Raw genomic sequence first — 25,166 nt, forward strand, 5'->3', positions numbered from 1 at the left:
CCAGCATGCCCACAGCTGGCAGAGCACTCTGGTGCTTTATTGTCATTCTAAGGATTTATCCTTATTAATGCCTGCAGCTATATCCAGCTTGGTAACCATTATTAAAGGTTTGCATAGTTACATCATCTTTTGTAGCTCTGTAGGGAAAAAAATAACTACAATTATATATAATCACTATAACAATTACAAAACAAAAAGCAACAAAAGTAATCAGGACGCAGCTTATAAGATCTACACTGTAAGAGGACAAGAGGATTGAAACAGGTGTCACACCTCAATGAAGAACCATGGATGCATCACAAAATAAGTTATTGGCACATTGGAAGCAGAAATGGGCTACCGTGCAGCCCCCATCCCTGACTGCTCAGTCACAGTGGGCACGCAGTCACATGACAGTACTGATGTTGAATCGACTGCAGGGGCTCAACTCCTAGTGAGCATTCCGATTGGCTGCCTGCATTATACTTGCTGCCCGTGACTGGTGCAGCTTTCGCGGGTCTGTTCACCTGCTCGTTCCTGGTTCTGCCCACTTGGATACAGATCATTCTCTGGTTTGCAGCCTGCCCTGACCATTTGCTTGTATAGCTGCCTGCCCTGACCCCTGCTCAGACACTAGATTTTGCTTTATCTTTTGGTCCATTGTGAATACCTGCGTTTCGCTCATCAAATTAATTTCCTGTATTGTTTGATTGGGGTCTCCTATTTTTCTGGTGCCAGCATCAATCTAAGAGTAATCCTCAACTGCTGTGTACACAAGGCCTGGTTACAACGTAGTACCAACAAGCATATTCAGCTCTAAAGTAAAGAAGGCCGCAATGGGTGAAGACCAGGACTAGCCTGGTTCTAGAGTTATCGCAGGGGGGGTGTTGGACTGAGACGATAATCTACAATAATGTCCGCAATTTTTTCCCTTTAAGCTGCGTGACCCGGCCAACAGACCTTCAATGCAGCATTATTTATAGCCAGGTCACTACACTCAAAGGGAACAACACTACCTGCAAACATTCAGTTCCTGGCTATCCATGGTACTTGTAGAACTGCATGCAAGGTGAAAGGCAGACAGAAAATCATGTGGGCTGGAGGGCAATAAAAACAACTGTCCAAGCATCTGGATATCAGAACCGCCGCTGTGCAGCTTTCATGTGTAGGACGAAAACATGACGCAGCAAATCAGACATTCTGAAACAGATTCAGGAGAACGTATAGGAACCATGTGTCAGATTAGGTGGTGCTGAGCTTGGCAGGTCAGTGATCTCATTAAAGGAAAACTTTCATCATGATGCATCTGAACTAAGCTGTAGAACATTATGGGCCCGATTGATTAAGGAACGCAAATTTTTTATCTGCCAATGAAATCCATCTCTCTGGACGTTGTCAATGCCTTCTGTATATAATTTTTTTTTTTTTTTAACAGTTGCTCCTAACTGCAAAACACATGTTCTATCAGGAATCCACAGCAGTCATCACTGTCCCTCGCCACTTATTCCCGACCTGTAGCTGGTGCAAGGGATACGTCAGAAAACACGTACCTCGGAGATGCCCAAAGCTTGAATTGGACGCTGCTGCGTGCGCTCCACCATTACTCTCCAGCCCATGAATTTGCAGACTGCTGTAAGCCTCCTTTGCATTCAAAGTTGAATTAATGTTGTTGCGTTCACTGGCGTAGTCAGTTTCTGGGCATGCAAGGAATATTTTTATGCAAAATACGGCACGTGTCGGCATTTACGTTCCTCCACAAATCAGGCCCTATGTTTGCTGAATTTTACATACTTTTTTCATAATGATATCCATTGTAGTAGTACATATATTGGTTTGTTATGATGCTCTTCCTCTGTAGTATGTTTTGTTTTTATAAACCACAGTCAAATCTAAAGCAGATCACAGACACAGACACTGTTGTGATCAGGTCCCTGCAGTATTACCGAATCTGTGTCCAATTTAACTACATTCGTAAAGGGTTTGTTTTTTTTGTTTTTTTCTGTGACTAATTTATCACAATTGTAAAAAAAGACAAAACCGCAAAATTTGGTTGGTCCAAGAGCAGACTGACCAACAGCCTGTTACGCTGACAGTCCCTTTCCGCCTTTCCCATAGAGCTTTATACGCTCACAGGTACTCAGATGCTCCCAGGACTTATCTCCAGATGTATTGTGAGTTTGTGATACAAACCGTAGCAGCAGGCCAGTAGGCAGCGTAGATGGAAGCGGATGGTCAGACGAAGTCAAGGTCAGGGGTCACTAGCAAGCAGGATAATCCGGAAACACGCCAAAAGTCAGGGTCACGAGCAATATAGCGGGGTCCAAGGCACAGGCAAAATGAATCAGGGTCACAGGCAAAGAGGCAAAATCCAAGGTACAGGCAGGGGTCATACACAGCAAAAACAATCCAGAAGGTATACACCAACAGCACAGAGCGGGTAGCAGGCAGTAAACTGGAATCTATAACCGGCAGGGAGGCTAAGCCCCCCCTGCCTTAAATACTGACTGTGGCCAATCAGAGCCTCGCACTGACAATCACCCTTAGGCTATGCCTAATTAAATATGGACATTAATTATCCCACAGGCTAGTGGGTTACTTGCGCACGCGCCCGGCTGCCTCCTGTTGCCGGGACGTGACGCTCACTATTACAGCGTCCCGACCGTTGCCTAGGCAACGGCCGGGACGAGACCCGGAAGTGACGTTACGGTCGTCATAGTGACGGGTGGGACGCCGCGGCTCGTAACACAGCCACAATATTTTCAGGCATTTACCACACACTGATCAGACGTAATTACCACCTTATGCAAAGCACATTGTACAAATCCCATCCAGTGAGGTTCTGACCACACCTGACAACCATCTAAGGTCCACACAAGCAGGGACTTCAGGTCAGTTCCATTCAGAGTCACCAAACTGGCTGATGATATTGCTGTGCTACGGAATATGTTGGCTCTATATAAATAAATGATGATGATATTGCTGTGTGTAGCCAACTTTGACCTGGATATATAGGAGACTTAGGGGCATATTCAATTGACGGCGGGATCGCCGAAAAATCCTGCGCTCAAAAAATATTACCGTTAATACGGTAATATCTCGCTGGATTTCAGCTCACAGCTCCCTGAGCTGCGAGCTGAAATCCAGCGAGTAAATTACCGTATTAACGGTTTTCCCGCGCAGGATTACCGTAATAACGGTAATATTTTTTGAGCGCAGGATTTTCGGCGATCCCGTCATCAATTGAATATGCCCCATAGAATACTAAATATAATCAAAATGAAACATACAGTAACTTTTTTTTTTTTTTTTGTTTACTGAAAATAAGTTTATTGAGTTTTATAAGATATTTTCTGGGGGTACAGAAAAAAAAAACAAGGGAGGGGAAGACATAGATCAGGGGGAGGGGTACATAGTGGGCATGGAAATAACAGTAATTTTTAACTTATATTGCATTAAAAAAAAATGAAAAAAAAACAACAAAATAAACAAACCACAGTATTTAGTGTGTTGAGTTTTGCATTTTAGAATTAAAAACGCTCTCACGGTACATCTTACACAAGTATTTTTTTTGTAGATGCTCTTTATTTTCACTTCTGTATTTTTATTATGTATAATGCAAAAGTACAAAAAAAATATGATTACTTTTAATTGTACGTAGCATTTATGAAATGTTACAAGCCCCACCCATCCAGTGATAAGCTCCGCCTTCTGACAGGGCAAGTCCGTTCAGACAAGAAGTTCTTATTTACCATCTTATGGTCGTCACCGCTATGACAGACCTAGAACCCTGGTGTGTCCGGAAGAGACACCTCTTAGAACATGACAGCGGTGACGAATGGAAGAGCCCATCTCTGGCCATCAGGACACATAGGAACACTGAACTGTGAAAACCTATCGCCAAGATCAAATTTAAGCCCTACAGAACGGCTTATATCGAGGTCCCCCACATCCAACTGAAGGAGATGACTGCAGCCATGACCGGGTTCATCTGTACTTTCCACACTTATGTTTCTTAAGGAATTTCTTCATGCAATTTAATTCAGTCATCTGTTCCTCCGTCACAAATCTGTAGACCTGGGAGAAATAGGTGCAAGCTACAAGAGAGAGAGAGAGAGAGAGAGAGAGAAAAAGTTTTTAGAAGTTTGCAACAAGAACCTTGACTCGATAAAAGCCCCAGAGGTGAATGTGGACATAGCCAGACGTGTATTAAACCATAGCGAGATAAGACCTCCTGTGTGTTATCCAAGAACGTTAATCAAGGGTAAAAGACCTACACTAATCATGGACACATACCTCTTCCAGAGACACCCAACTACCAATCATAACACACATCTCATCTACAGACACCCCCCTCATACACAACGGATTTACCTGGCCATCTTTCCTGACTTACCGAACACGTACTCTCTCCCACATTCTTGGTTCCCCTACTCCAAAAGCTCCTCAACCATTCCATCTACTCTCTTTTTATCCCATGGCATGTTATGACTTATTTAGGATGCAGAATGGGCCTACACACAAGGGACACAAGTAGGCCGAATCCATGGGCTAAATTAGTATTAACATCACACCAGCGATGCAAAGTCCACCAGTGACGCGAGCAGGCCCAAGTCATGGTCTAAATTTACAACACCCTGGCTACTGGAGTACCCCCGCTACTGTGCAGTTATTCTATCCTGAAACCAGGATCTTATCCATTCACTAATCTCAGAATCCAATCCCAAGCTTTCAAGTTTATTTAACAGTCTGAGACGTGGGACAGTGTCAAAAGCCTTACTGAAATACAGATAAGCTACATCTACGCCCCCCCCCCCCCTCCCGATCTATTACTTTAGTCACCCAGTCAAAAAAGTCAAAAGATTTATTTGACATGATCTCCCCCCAGTAAATCCATGCTGTTTGGGGTCCTGTCAGTTACTGGATTTGAGATATTCTACAACTCTTTCTTTTAAGAGTGTTTCCATCAATTTCCCTACTACTGATGTAAGGCTCTCTGATAGAAAACATGTCCTGTTAGAGGGCTGTGAGGACTGAGTATCAGACACCCTGGTCTAGCATACTAAACACAAGGGTTCCACATACTCTACTTTTGAATTTGTTTTATGTAGAGATTTGTATTCATCAATATTTTTATATTTTTTTACAAACACAATCATCCAATAAAAACGTTCAGGTTTTTCAGCATTTTCTATATGCAAAATTCATCAAATCAGATTACTATAGATTTCTATCCATACTACGACAACAGAACATATTACGCTGAGTTACCTGGTCCCTGTAACATTCCGGCGACGGAAGCCTTCTTTATGGCGAGAGTCGCACAATTCCGGAAGTCCTTTTTCACGTGCACCTTTTTAAAGTGGTACACCGGCCACCAGCTGCTCCTGGGCTCCCACAGCTCCGACACCCAGGCCTTCCGATCACTGGTGAGAAGATAAAGGACATATCTCAAACATGTCGTCTATAGGAGAGATGTAGATACACACGCAAAGAGAAACCAGTCATTTCATAACATGTCCCACCAAAAAAAGAAGAATTAACTTCACCAGAACGGGTCTCAGTCCAGAGCGTTGGTAAGTTTTGGAGCCTCCGTTTTGGCTCGGCAACGACAAGAGGCAGCTTTGGTTGTTCGCCGATTAGTCTTCTTTGTACAGCGCCCATCCCCACTTTGGTTGCATGACTAATTTTTAAAGCGTTCAAGTGATTTGTAGTTATATTTTGGTGTCTTTATGCTTTTGTGCGTTAATTAGAAGTGTTCTGCACAGTAACCTGTAACGGTCATGGCCTAAGCTTCTGGCGGCTTTAAAGACCATGTTCACCATCATCATCAATTTATATAGCGCCACTAATTCTGCAGCGCTGTACAGAGAACTCACTCACATCAGTCCCTGCCCCGTTGGAGCTTACAGTCTAAATTCCCTAACATACACACAGACATAGACAGAGAGAGACTAAGGGCAATTGAATAGCAGCCAATTAACCTACCAGTATGTTTTTGGAGTGTGGGAGGAAACCAGATCACCAGGAGGAAACCCACGCAAACATGGTGAGAACATACAAACTCCTCACCAGATTGGTGACAATAAGTTCAGAAGCGGTCACAAGCAGCTCTGATCTCAGCCAATAGGGCGGGTCACAGCCTCCCACCATGTAAGCACACCTGTCTAGAAATACTCTGCACTGCTGTTGATCTTGTGATAACCACATTAGCTACAGGTTGGTCTATCCGTGACCACTTCAAAAGTGTACAGAAGTGGAGGTTGCACTTCCTTAGTGGCCAATTACTATTTCAGCCGCTTTCTGGAGAAGACCCAGGATCCTTGTTATACAACTTAGGCAGCTTTATAGGCGTATTACACCAGGTCAGCCACACGGGGGCGTCTCTGAACTGTGCACGTGCAGGGAGCATGTGGGGTTCAGGCACTGAGCAGGATTCAACTCAATGCACCTTTACTAGGGTCATCTGAACTCCATTCACTTCAATGAGTACAATAAAAGGGCATATTATTTGTTTTACAAGCATTCCTTACGCACTTCACAGGATTCCATGCCCTGAATGAGGCCTCTCCCGTGCCCCCAGACTCTCCCGCTCTTCCTTTCAACTTCTTTGCGTAAAGAGCACAAGCAACGTGTAACGGCATCAATAAGTAGAAATAACAGCACTAATAACGGATTGTAGATTGCAACCAGCAGGGGGGGGGGCATTTATTTTATTTTATTTTTTTGTTTAAATAAAAATAAAAATTATACTGTGAGGGACCAGTGAGGCACTTCATGGCTACGGATGCAGCCTAGCCAATCGTGAGGCACCCGGTGCCTCGTTAATATGAGGTGCCTCAATGAACGGATGGGCTACATCCGCATGAATATTGCTTCAGCTCACAGTGCGTAGAGGACAGCTGGGATTTAAATATAAAGCCATTATTGCCGCCACTGTTATTACATTTCGTGTATGGAGTATCTACAACGTGCAGGTGTCCGAGCCTCCGACGCAGCCAAGTTCAGCATAACCATAACAAAAGCAATATAAACAGTGTGTGTTATATACTAGCCAATAGATTTTTACGGGAAACGTGATATTTTTCTGTCCCGATCCCCTTCTGAAATGACCTGACACATCTGGCAGATGGTTATAAGTTAGATTTCTCTACAGCAACGCGACCAGTCCATGAGAATAATGCAAGTGGTTTAACAAGAAACAAACACTTAATAAATAGAGGCAAAGAATGAAGGGAAAACACGTCGGGGCTGATGAAGAGTTGCTGGCAAATAGGGCGTAAATTACTCTAAATAAATAAGAGGACGGAAAAATAGCAGATTTCCACCTATCTGCAGGGACGTATAGATCTCTAGATGCATCCATGGCCGCAGTTTATGCGTCTGGTTTACGACAGGACATCAGCAGCCAGTATCAGCAATTGCCACGTAGCAGGTGGCTAAGACACGCCTCCTAATAGGCATATGTGTGTGTATTCCTGCAGGTCTGCGTGAGCTTCATTTGCATGGACACGCCTCTACTGTACTAAGCCTGCATTGCCACGCCCACTTCCCCACTCTTGCTCCGCCTCTCCAGACGCAGGCCTGGCGTGGGTGCCCGAGTCTCACAATTACGCCCTAGCGCACAAGCGTCTGCCCACAGCGATCTCACGCAAGATCCGTTACTCAGACTGGCGTACGTTCCAAACAGCATCAGCCCCATTATGTTTAAGTAGGTCGTATTTAGACTTTATGTCCTCTGTGCAGTAAGGCGACGTAATGGAAGCATCTAATTGAATATTGGCTCAGCCGACACAATTGTTTCCTTTGTGTATAGGCGACGGGTCCAGTTTAAAAACGTGCCACCTTATAGGATTTGGAAGGAGATAAATAAGATTGATCTCTGATGTCACTTACGAGCACAGAGTTTGCTTTAGTCTCTTCGATAAATAGCTCCAAGCTTTCACATCCTGCTTCCAACCCGAGAAATCCAAGAGATCAAACAGCACTTTTAGTGCACGCCGGTGGTGTTCTTCTGAATCTGTCAATACATGAAACAGAAGTCGTCAAAGTTGCACAGTGGTTAGCATTGCTGCCTCGCAGCGCTGGGGGCTCACGGGTTGGATTTCGGCCAGGGCACTCTGTGTGTGGAGTTTGTAGGTTCATCGTGTTTCTTTTTGGGTTTCCTCTCGCACTCCCAAAAAAATGTGGTAGGGAATATAGATTGTAAGCTCCACTGGGGCCAATGTGAGTTATTAAATATTCTCTCTACAGCGCTGCGTACTATGTAGGCACTATATTAAGGTTAAATAAGTCACCGAAATGTCGTGGTTGGAGAGGCTTGAGGAACAGGCACCTGGACGAATAATAGGACTGCAAGAATACCTAATAGGCGTGCTGTAATAAAGGTGTTTGGGAACTACAGGAGCAGAAATAGGGGTAGGGTTTATTTATTTTGAAATAAAACATTTAAAAGGGGTCAGACCATTAGGAATCACTGGAGACTCAATAAGGGCAGCCCCTGGGCCTATCAGCTCTCTGACTCCCCCTAATTCCCACTAGGTGGTGTGGGACCAGCAGTACTGACGCTTAGAAACATCACAATGCAGCAACTTGGTGCTGTAACAAGCAGATCTGTTTTCGGTTTCCCAAACTGCGCTAGAAAAAAAAAAAACGGATCTGTGACTATTTCTGCACAATTTACTTCCCTCAATTTATATAGGCCCCAACGGACTATCACTGGCTGTGGTTCGACACAAGCCATTGACCACCCCCCCCCCCCCCCCCCCCCACCCACCAATATTCTCCTAGCTCCCCAACATGAAAGGGTTAAGTTGTAGAATGTGAAAGTTACATAACATTCCAGCTAATTCTGAATGTATGCTGTGACATAAGGACATTAAAAGCCCTTTTGACCTACTAAGCCACTAGTCTCAAGCATTTATATAGTAGGTCATGGGACTGACTGATGGCTACAAGTCTTTATAGATGTCTTAGTAGTGTGATGCAACATCTCACATACACTGACGCTCCTGTCACTTCTCCTGACTAGCCGTCTATACCCAACTCTCCAACACCTCTACTCATAAAAGTCAAGGCTGGCAAACCAAGGGGCCAGGAAACTGCAACACCTAAATGTTTAGTGCGAATGCTAAACCTTTAGAATTTAGATCTAGCTGCACGGCCTACAGCACAAAACTTACCCGGAAAGACTAAAAGATCTTAATATGTATAGTTTGGAGCAGGGACGGGAAAGAGGCGACATGATAGAAACATTCAAATATATCAAGTTTTATAACAAGGTGCAGGAGGGAAACATTCTATAAAGGAAGAGAAGTATTAGAACACGAGGACATGTACTGACACTGGGGGGGAAGAGAAGTATTAGAACACGAGGACATGCACTGACACTGGGGGGAAGAGAAGTATTAGAACACGAGGACATGTACTGACACTGGGGGGGAAGAGAAGTATTAGAACACGAGGACATGCACTGACACTGGGGGGGAAGAGAAGTATTAGACCATGAGGACATGTACTGACACTGGGGGAAAGAGAAGTATTAGAACACGAGAACATGTACTGACACTGGGGGGAAGTAGGTTCAGAGGAAATGTGAGGAAAAACTACATCACAGAAAGGGTAGTGGATAAGTGGAATAGCCTCCCATCAGAGGTGGTAGAGGGTAATACAGTAGAGCAATTGAAACATGTTTAGGATAGACATAAGGATATCCTTACAAAGAACTAAGGATCAGAGTTTGAGGTTACCATAGGTTAAATAATGGACAGACTAGATGAGCCAAGCGGTTCTTATCTACCGTCAAATTCTATTGCTCCTATGTGCAGTTCTTCCACAGCCCATTAACAATCATTGTTAGGGTCCCTCATTGGAGACCCCTATCCCCTTCACTGTACTGGGTCCCTGAAAGTGACCCCCACATAGAGGGTTCCAATATGAAGTGGGCTGTCCCCCTTTTACAGTCATTGCACTTCAGGTACAGCGCGGAAATGACTGGAGTTGGGTATGTTTTAATGATGGGGACAGGGACAGGGGCTACTCCAAATTGGGCCCTCATTTCTTCAAGGATAATAATAGCGTAGAGACTAGAGGCCCCAGAAGATAAGGTAAGGGATGCAGGAGTTCGTTTGTAAAGTTTTCCCACCTAATTAAGGTGAATTATGCTTTAAGAAAAAAAAAAAAAAGAAAAAGCTGGGTCCTATAATTCTGTAACTGGCCTCTATCTATCTATATAATGTTGACATTCGTTGCTGCAAATTAATTAAGAAACAAGTAATTTGCAATTTCAGGACAATAGGCAGCTGGCCTTTCCAGATTCAAAACAGACTCCAGTTTTTTTTGTACTTAAAATGTTGCTTTGATTGGATTTATCCAACCACTGGCCATGTAAAAAAAAAAACAAAAAAAAAACCCAGGTTTCTCAGCTGTCCTGCCCATGTGATTTTCCCCTCAGGCAGCAGTTTGCGCAGGATGTGCATGCCACCTTGTGGAAAGTTGCAGTATTACAATCTAGGAAATAACAGCACACATCAGTCATGCATCATTTTTTGATCCGTCAAACCATTTGCTATTTAAACTGTTGCCAACTGCATCAGCCAAAACACTCAAAATCTGAGCCAGAAGTTTTATTTTTGCGTAAAACTATATATAGATATATCCCCACACAGTCGAAAGATGCATCATTAAATAGCTCGAAAAGAATCTTAATGTGGCCTGCAATATATTTTTATTATGGAAGTCACAGGTCACTGTCGCCTTGTCAGAAACAAGAACGATCAGTGAACGATCTGGGCGGTGTTTATATGTTCTCCCCCTGTTTGCAGAGGTTTGCTCCCATGGTCCAAAAACATAGTGATGGCTTAACTCAACTGGCCCTAGGTTTGCGGAGGGTGAATGAATAAATGTCGTTACATCGCTGTATAATACCTTGGCGCTAAATAAAGAGGGGCTGTAATAATAACATTTATTATAGGCAGCATGAGATGGGACTTACCAGATTTTGCCAGGAGTTTGCTGAATTTCAGCATGAGCTTGTGTGATGGAACAAGGATGTACAAAACCTGTAAGAAAAAAACATTTAGGTTAAAGTTTTATGTCCCATAAGAGAGAACCTGGCAGCTGTGAGATAATGTGACCCTTACATAGTGCTTAAAGCACCAAATAGAGTTCAATGGTATAATGCTTCCTCTGCTTGAGAGAGAGAGAGCTCAGACAATCAGAGAGCGACAAGAACACAAACATAAATAAAAGAGTGTTTCAACAAAGCCGTACTTATTGTTAACAGGTCTCAATGACCAAGCTCCATGACAAATAAAGTACAATAGGTATTGTGTTACGGGGGCTACAAAGTGGAGACAATTGAACTCATTTCACAGCAAACAATAAATGTACACGAGAGGTAGAGTGTAGCAGCTAAACATACAATCTTCCTCTGCGGACATGTGATCACTTCATTACACACATAATTCAGGTTCAGGGGATTCCGTACAAAAAAAAAAAAGTTTGTTTTGGTTGTTTGGTTAAACAATTTACAAGACATTACTACAAATGATAAGACAGTGTATTCACTATAAAAGTGCAGTTTTTTCAGATGAAGAAAGTGAAATGCTCAGACGATGAACCTACAAAATGGACCAGAATCCAGAAGGCTTCTCTACCACTGAAATACATTATCAGGGTTTTGTTTCCATTACACTTCAAAGTATTGTTTTAGTAAAATGACCGGTATGATCCCTGCAGTGAAGTCTGGAAAAACAAAAACAACCCGCCCACTTCAACTCCAAGATGCCTCCCCCCCATGCGGGTGGACGATACTGGAATCTACCTCATCTCCATCCAGAGAAGGGTCTACCAAGTGTCTAAAGTAGGGGTGGTTCAGGAAGAGCAGAAGACGCTGAAGGCGGTACCCGATGTGCCCCAGGCTGAAGCAAGGAGGCACGGAGTGTGTGCGCGCGCAAGGAGGCACGGAGAGTGTAAGTGTGTGTGTGTGCGCGCAAGGAGGCACGGAGAGTGTAAGTGTGTGCGCAAGGAGGCACAGAGTGTGTGTGTGTGTGCGCAAGGAGGCACAGAGTGTGTGTGTGTGTGTGTGTGTGTGTGTGTGTGTGTGCGCGCAAGGAGGCACAGAGTGTGTGTGTGTGTGTGTGTGCAAGGAGGCACAGAGTGTGTGTGTGTGTGTGTAATTAGAGCACAGTCCCTCCACAGAAGTGTGTGTGTGTGTGTGTGTGTGTGTGTGTGTGTGTGTGTGTGTGTGTAATTAGAGCATAGTCCCTCCACAGAAGTGCCAGCTGAGGCTCTCCTTCAGTAGCGGCGCTGCCAGGATCTTTGTAAATAAAAACAAACAACTAAGGCCTAAAGCCCTGTGTCTATCCTCTATGCAGGGGAACAGAATAGAGGAGGATCAGGGAAGCAGAAGGGCGATAGGGAAGAGAAGACAGGTCTTTCTTGGCGATGTGTCGTCTAGCGACAAAACAATCTCACAGTCTCTACCACTCTTCTGCTGAAGCAGCAAGTTTTAGCCGCTTTTTTTGCACGCCCAACCTCAAAATAATCACAGGTAAACTTTGATTTTTACAGTAGTGATTTCCAGCAGCAATTGGAGGCCATATGAAAATAAACTTTCACTGTGGAAAACTGTAGCTGAAAATTTGCAGTTCTGATAAGTAACTTGGGGCAGAGGGAATATGAAGACAGTGCAGCGTAAGCTCTCTATACTGCCCCCTTCAGGAAGGCTCAGCAACCTGCAGCGATACTCAGTACTAAGATTGCAGGAAAGGGGGATCCTTGCTGAAAAGGAAACTGCACCACACACATCTGTACTCACATTCAGCACTTCTATAAGCTTTTCACCCGGAGCCCCGTTCCTCTTCATGAACTCATACAAGTACACGTGGGCGTTGGGGTTTGATGGGTTCTTACTGTTGTAAGCGTAATTTGTCAACACCTCCTCAGCCTTTTGCGTCTGTTCAGAGGACTCAAGAAGCTAAAACAAAAAGGGGAAGAAAAGGATCACGCAATATTTACTGGACACGTCACCCATGCGTCAAACTATAATGGTCTTTTAAAAATATTAAATGGAGCGTGAACCAGCGCAGATTCCATCTATTATTAATCTACCAAAACGTTTGCCGAATTTGCACACTTTCTCTAAAGTCTATGAAAAATAAATACCAATCACCTACGCGCTAATAAAAGTGAATAACTAAGTACGTACTCATTTAAGGAACAACGTAAAGCATGAACAGAGCATGGCGATATAGGTTCAGAGAGTCTGATATATCTATATCGGCAAACACTTACTTCCTCCAAAAGCAAAACATAGCATGCGGCACTGTCGGAGACAATTCCTGGCATCTTACAGTCAATATCCCTTCAGATGGAACTTACTGAAGCACAGACACTAGGAAAGCTTAGTAAATGTATTATACTGGGTACTTGTCACTACTCATTTTGCCACTGAACTGGCTCTTAACATACTTGCAAGCCCCGACAACCTGCAAGCCCCCACAACCTGCAAGCCCCGACAACCTGCAAGCCCCGACAACCTGCAAGCCCCGACAACCTGCAAGCCCCGACAACCTGCAAGCCCCGACAACCTGCAAGCCCCGACAACCTGCAAGCCCCGACAACCTGCAAGCCCCGACAACCTGCAAGCCCCGACAACCTGCAAGCCTCTACAATGTTTTAAACTTTGTCTTTAATAAGTAATATTTTTCTGGTTCTTGAAAGGAGCCCTAGCCAAAATACACGGACTGTGACTCACCATACACACATCCAGTTCTTCATAAGCCAAGCACACATATAACTTAATTAACATGATGATTAAACCCGATAATGGAAAGTGTGACGGTGTACTTGCTTCCCAATCCTTAAGCTGTTATTAATATAAAACAAACAGCAGCAGTGGAGCATACTCGTGAATTTATTTCTGCTATTCAGTTTTCAGACCTCCAAATCCTCCAAACTGTGCAAAGAATTTTTGTCACCTAAAACACCGCAAACCAATATTAGATGGATACATTTTAGGCTCCTGTGCGCTGCATTACAACTGTAGGCAAATAAAAGAGAGAGAAGTTTCTTCCCTCAGAAGAAAAAGGTGATGTTATAATATTATCACCTTTCAACAAAGGAATGGGGCAGACAGCAAGCCTAACACTCCAGATTTTCCTGGGTATACTATTTAGCTCCATAACTGACATTTATATTGGATACCGATGCAATAGTTACTCCTTACTTCCACATAGCGGAGAATGAAGGGGTCCCATACTCCGGGAATCTTGGTGATCTCTTCAAAGGCGACGCTGGCTTGTCTAAGATAAGAGCAGATATCCTGAGCACCGGATGACTGGGAAGCATAATCAGTCTCTGAAAAAAAATGGTATTTATATACATGTCCAATTATTCATCATAAGTAACTGCAATTAGACCATTCCACCAACAGCGCAGTTTAACTGGTACGCATTATACATTACTTACAATCTTCAGAAAATAACCACTTAAAATGCAATATTTAGCTAACAATCCCCAAACTAGCAGAACCGTGAGGGTAACAAACCAAGTTCTTGTCTAGATGACTATTGGAGAAGGGAATATACAAACAACACTGACACAAGTAGAGATGCTCACTGACCCCCGTGACCTAATTTTGGATCTGGATTAGCTTCACGTTTTGGTTTTGGCAAAACCGCCCTCGTCTGTTTTGGTTTTGGATTTTTTAGAAAAAAATCCTAAATTATGCTCAAATCACATATTAATGCTCTTGTTTTGTTGCTACATTATTATTAACCTCAATAACACTAATTTCAAGTCATTTGCAGTCAATTTTGACCACCTCACAGATCACAATATTATTTTCATACACTTTCGGACAAATACTGCAGCGACCTGGCTGGATGGTAAGCGACAGAGCAACGACACAATCACATGGCAGTTCCTAGCACATCTAGGACACATTGGCACACAGCAGTGGCAGAAAAGAAAAATGGTGCAAGATGGAATTGTCCTTGGTCCCGACCTCCCTCCCACCCTTTATGTTGGATCTTAAAAAGGAATCCAAAAATTGAGAGATCTGACGATGTAACAATGATGCTTTGTCTCGTTTTCAAATCCGAAAAAGTGCGATCTGCTAAGTTTGGGTATGCTCGGTTCTTGGGGATCCGAGCCTGAGCATCTCTAAACACAAGAAGAACTAAGGCCTTTAAGACTTCTAATAGGAAGCTTACCAGTATGGACTAGGAGTCTAGCACAGTGGGGGCCAACAGGCGGCCCGGAGAGCCCTCACCTGCGGCTCCCAATTTGACAAGCAGAGAATAGAATTGAACAGAATCAGCCGACTTCAGCGTCATGTGACCGCCTCTTCACACTGCAGAGGGGCCACACAGAACAACCAGAGGAGTAGATGGCTCCAGCTGAAGGGGAAGGTCCAATGGGCAAGTGGGGGATTTTGAAGTACATGTGGGATCTAAGGGCTTTTGGGGAGCGTTTTGGGATGAGTGACGTGGGTCTGCAGAGGTAGTTCTCATGCTGTGTTTTTCTGAAAATTAAGGGTAGTATGTGGCTCTTTTGAAAGTTGGAGCCGGATAATGCTGCCCTTGTAGTAGATCAGATTGCCCATTCCTTTAGCACGATCCACCCTATTATATGGAGGCTGCTGCCATCACATGACAAAATCACGTGTTTAGCCCATTACCTAGCCCTAAATACAGCCTGATCCATTTCTGCAACATACCGTCAGGGGTTAGGGCGTGCCTATTGCCTATGAACGGTGTAGGCCGCCATTTTTGCAACTGAACCAATATTAATAGCAATACGGCCCTATCCGTAGTTACATCGAGGCGCAAAGTACTCGAATCAAGGTCACTAGTTAATACTGAATAGAAGAGGCTGCATGTTCAGACACATTGGCTCCGCCCACAAGATGGCTGCCTCCAAAGACTGCAGGTGACAGGAACACCAAGTTATTTGACATGTTATGTAATATTTATAATTAGTGGATGATCAGCTTCTAACATCAGTCGGTGAGGGCCCTAAACTGTGTGTTACTTGCAAGAAACTCTAACATTGGACATTACAGATATTATTTGCTGTAATAAGTTCCAATTGAAAGTTAAATTGCAAGTTATTTGTAAGAAATAAGCCTTCAATTTACGAACTGAAGTATTTGGAAAATGAGTCATGTGACAGAGGCAGATCTTGACAAACCCATCATGCGACAGAGGCAGATCTTGACAAACCCATCATGCAAGTACAAAAAGTACTTATCAAAATATACCTACAACTAGGACAGTGTTGGCCAACCTGTGACACTCCAGGTGTTTGTGAAACTACAAGTCCCAGCATACTTTGCCAATATATAGCAGCTTATTGCTGGAAGGGTTTGCTGGGACTTGTAGTTTCACAACACCTGGCGTGTCACAGGTTAGCCAACACTGAACTAGGAAGCTACCAATAAACAAGAAAAATAATAAAACAATATTTTACATAATTACCATTCTGAGACATTGCAGACATCCGGTCCAGCCAAGACCGGTGGTCTAGTAGCGCCCTATAAGCTTGAATCAGCTTGAAGAGCTTATCCTGGGACATGGAGAGCTTCCCAAATCTCCAGCTCCCTGCAGCAGAGAGGATCCTGTAGGCTTCGTCAGTCTGACCATTACACAGGAGGAAATATACCTGTTCCAGGCTCATCTGTAACACATCACAGGTCGATTAATGCTCTAAAATGTATGAAAGTTACTCCCCTGCGACTTGTATCATTGCAAATCACCAGCTGCGTCACATCTAGCAGAGTCCCAGCAATTAGCTGGAATGGCTCTTACGTTCGCTAGTGGTTATAGTACAGTGATGGCTAACCTGTGACACTCCAGGTGTTGTAAAACTACAAGCCCCAGCATGCTTTGCCAGTTATCAGCTAGTTATCTACTGGCAAAGCATGCTGGGGCTTGTAGTTTCACAACCCCTGGAGTGTCACAGGTTAGCCATCACTGGTATAGTACATTATTTCTGAATCATCTCTGCGTTTTATATTATACAAAGATCTTTTACCCCTCATCCCCCCGCAATTAGCATCCCGATGAGGGATCTTGGGATAGACTTATCAAACCTTCTAAACAGGAAGAGTGGAGGTGTTGATCATAGCAACCAATCAGATTCCAGCTATCATTTATCTAGGAGGCACAACAAAGCAACAGATGATCTGGTACAGACACTCCTGATTGGACGAGCACCACTTCCATCCAATCATGAATCAGCTTTCATTTTTAGCTCTGTATCAGACACCCACCCCCCCCTCTGGGGTAGCAAAGATCTCCAGTGATTGTAAGTAGTGGGAATCTGCTGATTTAGCAGAAAGAGAAAGTCAAACAGGATTTTAGGATTCAACCAATTACTGAAAATCGTATATATGTTTCTGAACTGCACATCCACTTTTACTGATAATTTGTATATTTCCAGTGTACAATGGACACTATTAGGGGACAGACAGTCAGCCAGCACTCTATAATTCATGTACAATAGACGGAGAGACCCAGTTTCTCAGTTCAAATCCTATCTACCTTTCTGTGCTACTATACACAATGTGATATTATTAGAAACTCTATTCTGGAAAACAATTACATTACTAATAAGTTTATTTATTCCTTATTATAGTTTTGTATTTAAAAGATGAACTAGTTTTATTTCTGGGTACAAATTATTAAATCTTTCAAACATTTGAAGTGGAAAAGAATTTACATATTTATGCAGAATTATAATAAGAAACTCTGCAAATTGCTAACGCACGTAAATATTCTGGGTGTAAGTGGACTTTACTCGTTACATTGAACAAACTGAACCTAGAGGTTGCCAATCTCTGACATAGATTCAAGCAGCAGGGAGCACGTTTCCCCATATGGCTCCCTTTAATTTTGGACGCCAATATAGTTATTGGGTGAAGTGTTTAAAGTTGTTCACAGCGGGGAGGATCACCAATGACTTTATAAAGTAAAATAATAACTAGCAAATGGTAAATTGCGCTCATCTGGAAAGGCCAAGATCCGCTCACTACTAAATAAAAAGGATTTCAAACTAGTAACGCGCTGCCTCTCCACAAATTCACTTACATTCGCTGTAAATGCCTGGCAAGTTCCAGAAGACAGATTGCTCCCTCTAACCCGCCTGAGCACCCGTTTCCAATATCGCGGTCCCATGGCCGTCCACTTAGGCCTCCATGTTTAGTTATTTTTTCATGTGATCTAGGTCTACTCTAAACACTAATCCCTGGCTGCACCCAGAGAGTGAACAAATGTGTGATGTTATGTATTTAATTAAGTAAAGCAAGAACAGATACGGTGAGCAGTAAGACTGTTCATAATAACTATATTGGGCAGTCTATTTATTTTAGGTCATGTGGTTCTCAAAAAAAAAAAAAAAAAGAAGTTTGCATTTTTAACATAATAGGCTATCTTATAAGGTCACGAGTAAAACGAGAACATGCTGACTAATGGACGAATTTATTCATAAACGTATGTAAAAGAGGGATAATTTGGGAGTAAAGAGGGACAGGTGGACCCGGGACTAAAACATAGATATTTGGCAGATATAAAGCCAGTGACTAATGAATAACAAAAGAACAACAACTTTGGCAGCATTATGGGTTGAAACAATGGGTGTGTAATAATTATACAGCCAGAGAAAGCAGGAACTTAATAACGTGCATCCTGGATAAACAATATAATCTCTGAGAACACAAAGGAATCCAGATACAAACTTCATTAGAAAACTACCTTACAAAGTTTACTTAGCAGAACAGAAGAACTCATTTATCTAGAGGTTCTGTATGTTAGCTCAGTTAATAGTATAAAAAAAAGCAAACGGGCAACTAGAGGCAGATACATAGACATGTTTAGGGTGGAAATGGGGTGAATTACAGACATTTGAATAAGAGGGGAAAGTGGGCAGTAGTCGGTACCACTCATTGCCAGCAGATGGCAACAGAGATCCTGCCATCTTCCACTGTGGCTTGTAAACTGTTCTGGGGCTGGACTGGGCTGTAATGTAAACCTGCTATATTGGCTTGGCACTCGTCTCCACCCATTAGGTACAATAATAGGTAGGTATATAATAAAGAAAGGAAAGGCCTCATACAATATTAGGTCACTTGTTTTTATTCAAATAATCGCCTAAATATTGGTGCATACTTGTGGCCTAAATATTGGTGCATACTTGTGGCCTAAATATTGGTGCATACTTGTGGCCTAAATCAGTGGATCCCAAATTTTCTCAGTTTGAGGCACCCTTCAGGTCTCTATAATTTTTTCAAGGGACCCCTAAGCCAAAATATTTACCAAGAAGTCCCCCGCCTTGCTTAAAAACGGCCCTGGCTGAGGCACCCCTGTGAGATCTTCGCGGCACCCCAGGGAGCCACGGCGCATAGTTTGGGAACCACTGGCCTAAATATAGGTGCATATCTGTGGCCTAAATATTGGTTCATATCTGTGGCCTAAATATTGGTTCATCTTTGTGGCCACAAATACAATTTAAATGCTCTCTTTCCTTACATGTGATGCTTAACCTCTTAAAGACACAATACTATGTTCAATGTCTTACAACACCCTCACCTGCAGATATTTTTTCACACCAATGTTCTTCATGGTTTCGTGGAAAAAACTGACTTCGTCGGGCGTGCTGTCGGGGTGATTTAATAGAATCTCGCTTCCTAGCCGCCAGATGACCTGTGAATAGGAACGGTATAATGTGCTGTCAACCCGTAAAGGGCCGTTACACCGAATTCTGTGTGTGTTACACAACTTTCTGCAAGTGAAACAAGTTGTCTCATAAACAAAGTCAGAGGGGTATATTTACTAATCTGCGAGTTTGAAAAAGGTGGAGATGTTGCCTATAGCAACCAATCAGATTCTAGCTTTTATTTATTTAGTGCAAGCTGCAAAATGACAACCAGAATCTTATTGGTTGCTATAGGCAACATCTCCAGTTTTCAAACCCGCAGTTTAGTAAATATACCCCAGAGACTGCTAGTAACCAAGCTACCCCTGTTTCCCGACAGCTTACATACCTCAACAAAATCAGTAGGTCAGTAAACAGATTCCTCTACATACAACTTATGTTTTTCAGGATTAAACTGATCCTGCATCTATAAAATAAATATAAATATAAATATATATATATAAATATAAATATATATATATATATATATATATATATATATATATATATATATATATATATATATATATATAGAGTATGGGTTTTCTTTTTCTGTGTTGTTCATGCTGTATTTATTAGCGACAGTATCAAAACGTAAATACCCAACATAAATACAGAAACAGTGGAGTGATAATGAGGTTAGCACGCTTCTCTATGAACAAAACAAGTGGAATTTAAATCTGGCTACTCCTAAACCCAGTCACCTCTGTCGCTCTCATCCGTTTAGTGGTACTTCGATCCTCAATAGTCTGGAAGTAGCTGCCGAGGAGACTGGCTGCCTTCTCCCACTGACGATTAACCATGTTCTCCTGTATGAGCTTGACACACAGATCGGCCGACAAGTGGAAGCCGTGACAGCTTGAAAACAGATCTGCACACGGAAGAAACAGAATTTGTTGAAAGGTTTATTAGGAACTGGATCACACACAGGTCAATTTAGGTTTTACTGGTCCTATACTATATTTTTATTGTATCTGATACTATATAAACATTTTACATTGGGGTCAGTTTTCTTCTCCATCCCTATGCGCGTTGGTGCACCAGATCTATGGCAGCTGACACTAAAATGTTTTCTCTACACAAATTGTTCATTGCCTTAAACCCCACATATTAATCTTAAATCAGCAATTTAAATCAAGTTAAAAAAGGACAGTCTTTTATGCACTGTACTCTGTGGTAACTGCTATGTTTGTTACATATTCTTTTACTAAAAACTTAATAAAAACCTTTTGAGAAAAAAAAAAAAAAGACAGTCTTTATTTGAGATTTAAAACCATGCTTCCTCAAGGAGTCGCCTTCTCATTCGCACACAACGCTAAATAAAGTAGGGGCTGACAGCAAAAAAAAAAAAAAAAAAGGAGATAAATAAGATAATCCCCTAATAAAGCAGCAATTATTGATTAAATGGTTATCTTGACTTAGAGATAGTTTGTTCCATCAGTTGCTTTTGAACCACTTAAAACGGATTGCAATGGGTCCATTTAAAATGCAATTTTTCCTACAACAGTGATAAGCGACCTGATAAGACTACATGCTGTGACCCGCTAACCTTCAAAAGGGCCACACATTACCTTTAATCTCAGCAATAAGGTAAAACAATACACTTAATCAAAGTGACACCTATCTGCAATAATATATCAGCAGGCGTTTTATACAAGTGTTACAAGCTATAACGAATCTGACAAAAGAGCAGGAAGGAGCGGAGGCCTCAGAGGGCCACCATTGGCCCTACACATATTGGAAAGGGGGAGAGCCAAAATTCCTGGTAAAGTGTCAGTGAGGATCCTAGTGAATAAAGAGGCTTCAATCCCCCAAAACAACTGCCTCTACATTGTATATGTGACAGGTGCACTCTATAGAGAAACAAATCTTATAAATCCGTTAAAAGCCAGAATAGGCGATTTACTTTCATCTGTGTGTCTCCGTGAAAAAGTAATCCCAAGTTCTTCATCCTGTTCCAGTTCCTCCTCTTCCTCATTCTGTTCCAGTTCCTCCTCTTCCTCATTTGACTGCTCATGGAACACTTCAGTTTCTGGAGTAAGAGAAAACAAACCAAAACCTGGCATATTAGAATACTTAGTCAAACCCTCCACATGTCTGCAATGCCAGAGACGTATTACTAAAATTGACTTTATTGAAGTAACAAATTTATATATTTTATTTCACTTGTTAATTATATGGGCACCACTCAAAAGGAAGTGCGAAAAGGCACCACTCTCTCCGCTCCACCAACCAACAGCACTAAACAGTCCGGTCATTCCTTAAGATTGTGTTTATCACTTCAGGAGCTGGCACAGCTGTAACAGGCAGCTTGTCAGTGAAACTTGTTACTTGAGTAACCTGCAAGCAGCAGCGGGGCTCTCGGGTAGAGGAGTTAGAGAGGGCCAGCAAAGCTTGCGCTCATCTTGCACTCAAAATAACTGAATCCTTCTTGGAGTGACAGGTGGGCAAGGTCCATGTTTCAAATGATGCCCATATCATTAAAAATACCTTTGCTTCTATAATCCAATTTTCGTTTTTTCCAAAACTATATGTAGAATTAGAGGACTTTATCTAGAATCATGGGAGGAAACCCACACAAACAGATTGCAGCAGCAATAAGAGTCATCAAAATATTGCCGCAATCTATCAATAAAATATCACTGATACAGCTGAGCAGTGATACAGGCCCTAGCGCATTTTCTAATTCATTCTCTTCGGTTATTGCCATCCTGACATGGCGATAGCAGAACAAGCATTGCGGTGAAACTTGTATCGCCGCATTCTTTGTTCAATAGGCTGGCACGGGAAAATTATCCCCAGTGAGACCCAAAAAACATTATTGCCCACAGCGACAGATGTACAAGAGAAAAACACTGTCACAAACACCCATTTTAGCCCTATAATAAACCAACCCCAAAGTATCGGACTACTCACTGCAATCATTGTAATTTCACTCTGCACAGCTATACATGCACATGGACGCTCTGCTAGAAGATCTGCTCCTATTTAATTATACTTTAAACACACATATGCTTTTTAATACCATATTTCAAAATTATTGATTCCAAACAAAAAACCTTAGCATTTCTACATACATTATAATGAAGAATCCTAAAGAGAAAATACAGACAATTACTAAATAAAAGATAGTGACCTGACATGAATGCCTATATTTTAATGGAAGGCAAAGGCTGTTGTTAAAGGGACACGGACATGACGCAAATACACATAACCAGACGTGTATATCTGCAATTTGAGTATTCAAAATAACACTAAACTCAAAACATAGTTCCTGCTATTATAAACACCCAAATATAAGAAGCAGGTGTACACGTCCACTGCAGCCTTTTACATCTAAAATTCATGTTACACCCCACAGTCCTTACCCATGGTGACAAACTGCTAGAGAATCCCTGTATCCGCGCTGCTTCCGGTCCATAAGGCGGCGGCCATCTTGTGGTTGGCAGGAGCCAGGAACCTTTGACCTCCATGAGAACCTTATAGGAAATCAACATCCGGATCGGTACCTATATTCCTCTAGGCCGGCAAGCTGCCGCAAAGCATTCTGGGAGCTGTAGTTTTACTCAGTGAGCGCAATTATACTGCAATTTGAATAGCCCCTCCCCCATGTGAACCCAGAATGACCTTTAGAAAGGGGGGAGAATAAGTTATTCATTGACTAGGTTCTGCTACAGTGTTGTGAAACTACAAGTCCCAGCATACCCTTCCAGCAATGAGCTGCTATATATTGGCAAAGCATGCTGGGACTTGTAGTTTCACAACACCTGGAGTATCACAGTTTAGCCAACACTGTTCTGCTACATCAGAGGTTACTGTTGAGGTGTACATTGCATCCTGTGGCTCCAGCAATCTTTGGCCTTTTCTAGCCAAGGCTGGCAGGGTATACTGGAACTTGTAGTTCTCCAACTGTTGGAGAGTCTCAGGTTGCCTATAACACTGCTTTACATTTGTTTCTAACTAGGATTTATTATTCCAGTAAATATAGTTTGCATGGAGAAACCTATTTAAGAATATACCGATGCAACATGTGTTCTGTTATTGCCATGTATAACAGATGAAAAAAAATATTATTTTTTTCAAATGCTTTATTTCTGAAAATAAAGCTCTTAATAATAACAATAATAATAATAGGAATAATATATATTATATATTTTTAGATATCATTTTATTTTTCCCTCAGTGGAATTGAAGCCCAAATTTAAGCCAAATTCATCAGCATCATTTATTTATATAGCGCCACCAATTCTGCAGCGCTGTACAGAGGATATTTGTCACTCACATCAGTCCCTGTTCAATCAAAGCTTACAGTCTAAATTCTCTACCACACACACAGAATAGTGTTAATTTTGTTAGCAACCAATTAACCTACCAGTATGTTTTTGGAGTGTGAGAGGAAACCGGAGCACCCGGAGGAAACCCAAGCAAACACGGGGAGAACATACAAACTCCACACAGATAAGGCTATGGTCGGGAATTGAACTCATGACCCCAGTGCTGAGAGGGAGAAGTACTAACCACTGCATAGGCACACTGGAGCGAATCCAGAGCAAGGACAGGCTGGCCGGAGGGGCAGGGTGCCTCTCGGGCCTGTTTAATATGAATGTTTTAGGGCCAGTCATCCATTCTGTGGCTGCATACTACATAGCCTGGAGGCCGAGATACAGACAGAGGATCCTGCCTGGTGCTCTGCTTAGGCATCTTTTACCCACTTCTCAGCCGCCATGTGCACCCATGCAGTGTGCAGCTGTACCGTTACTGGGAATGATAGTGTCATACACAATACCACACTGATAAGTGTAATAAGTATAAATTCCCTCTATGCACATTTACCTTTATAGAGCATCTCTAAGATATAGGAGGATACTTGTTTTATTCAGTAAAAGACATACATCCAAACAGTTCTGATTTTCAGAGGCCATGGGGTGCGTGGCCTACCTAGAAATGGGTGTGGTCTCATGGTAAAATAGGAGTGGCATAGGCAAACCGAGGGGGGGGGGGTTCTAGTGCGTGGAAAACCCCCCTCCAAGCCTGAGGCACTGTATAATTGAGGTGGCTGGACCCTGCTCCTGCTTTACACAGCTCTGCTTGAAAAGGGAGAGCTGCGTGCATCTAACAGTAGTGCACGCAGGATTGCCCATGTATATTATGGGGATAGGAAGAGTTGGAGAGCAGCAAAGCACTGTCTAATATTATAGCTACGCCCCCATACATGTTGGTCACGCCCACTGGCGGCGTGGTGTGGAAACCCCCCCGCTACAAATACTGCGTTTGTTCCTGAGTGGTGAGGTCAGGTTGGATCATGATTTGGCCAGATTAGGGCATCACTTAATGTGTCCTAATTTTACAATCTGCAACATTGTGAGTTATTCCATTCTATAGCAGCTATGCTATATTTTCTGCTGCAGTTAACCCTAGAATCTTATCCCAGGGGAGCCAGAGGATGTATTTCCAAATGTCCTTATTTTTTACCTAAATTCCCTGTCCCTTTT

At 42.6% G+C, this 25,166-nt stretch overlaps 1 protein-coding gene across 1 annotated transcript; it reads right to left on the reverse strand.

Annotated features, from left to right (window-relative positions):
- Positions 1–3,336: 3,336 nt before the first annotated feature.
- Positions 3,337–23,287, reverse strand: TAF1A (TATA-box binding protein associated factor, RNA polymerase I subunit A). Its single transcript, XM_075204295.1, has 11 exons — positions 23,043–23,287; positions 21,581–21,706; positions 20,379–20,545; positions 19,569–19,682; positions 16,461–16,659; positions 14,207–14,337; positions 12,797–12,955; positions 10,970–11,036; positions 7,873–7,996; positions 5,248–5,402; positions 3,337–4,073 (listed from the first exon to the last, which is right to left on the reverse strand). The coding sequence occupies exons 1-11, from the start codon at positions 23,044–23,046 to the stop codon at positions 3,964–3,966; spliced, it is 1,356 nt and encodes a 451-aa protein (XP_075060396.1). The 5' UTR covers positions 23,047–23,287; the 3' UTR covers positions 3,337–3,963.
- Positions 23,288–25,166: the final 1,879 nt, after the last annotated feature.

Source organism: Mixophyes fleayi, chromosome 3 (genome assembly GCF_038048845.1).
Source record: "Mixophyes fleayi isolate aMixFle1 chromosome 3, aMixFle1.hap1, whole genome shotgun sequence".
NCBI classification, from domain to species: domain Eukaryota; kingdom Metazoa; phylum Chordata; class Amphibia; order Anura; family Limnodynastidae; genus Mixophyes; species Mixophyes fleayi.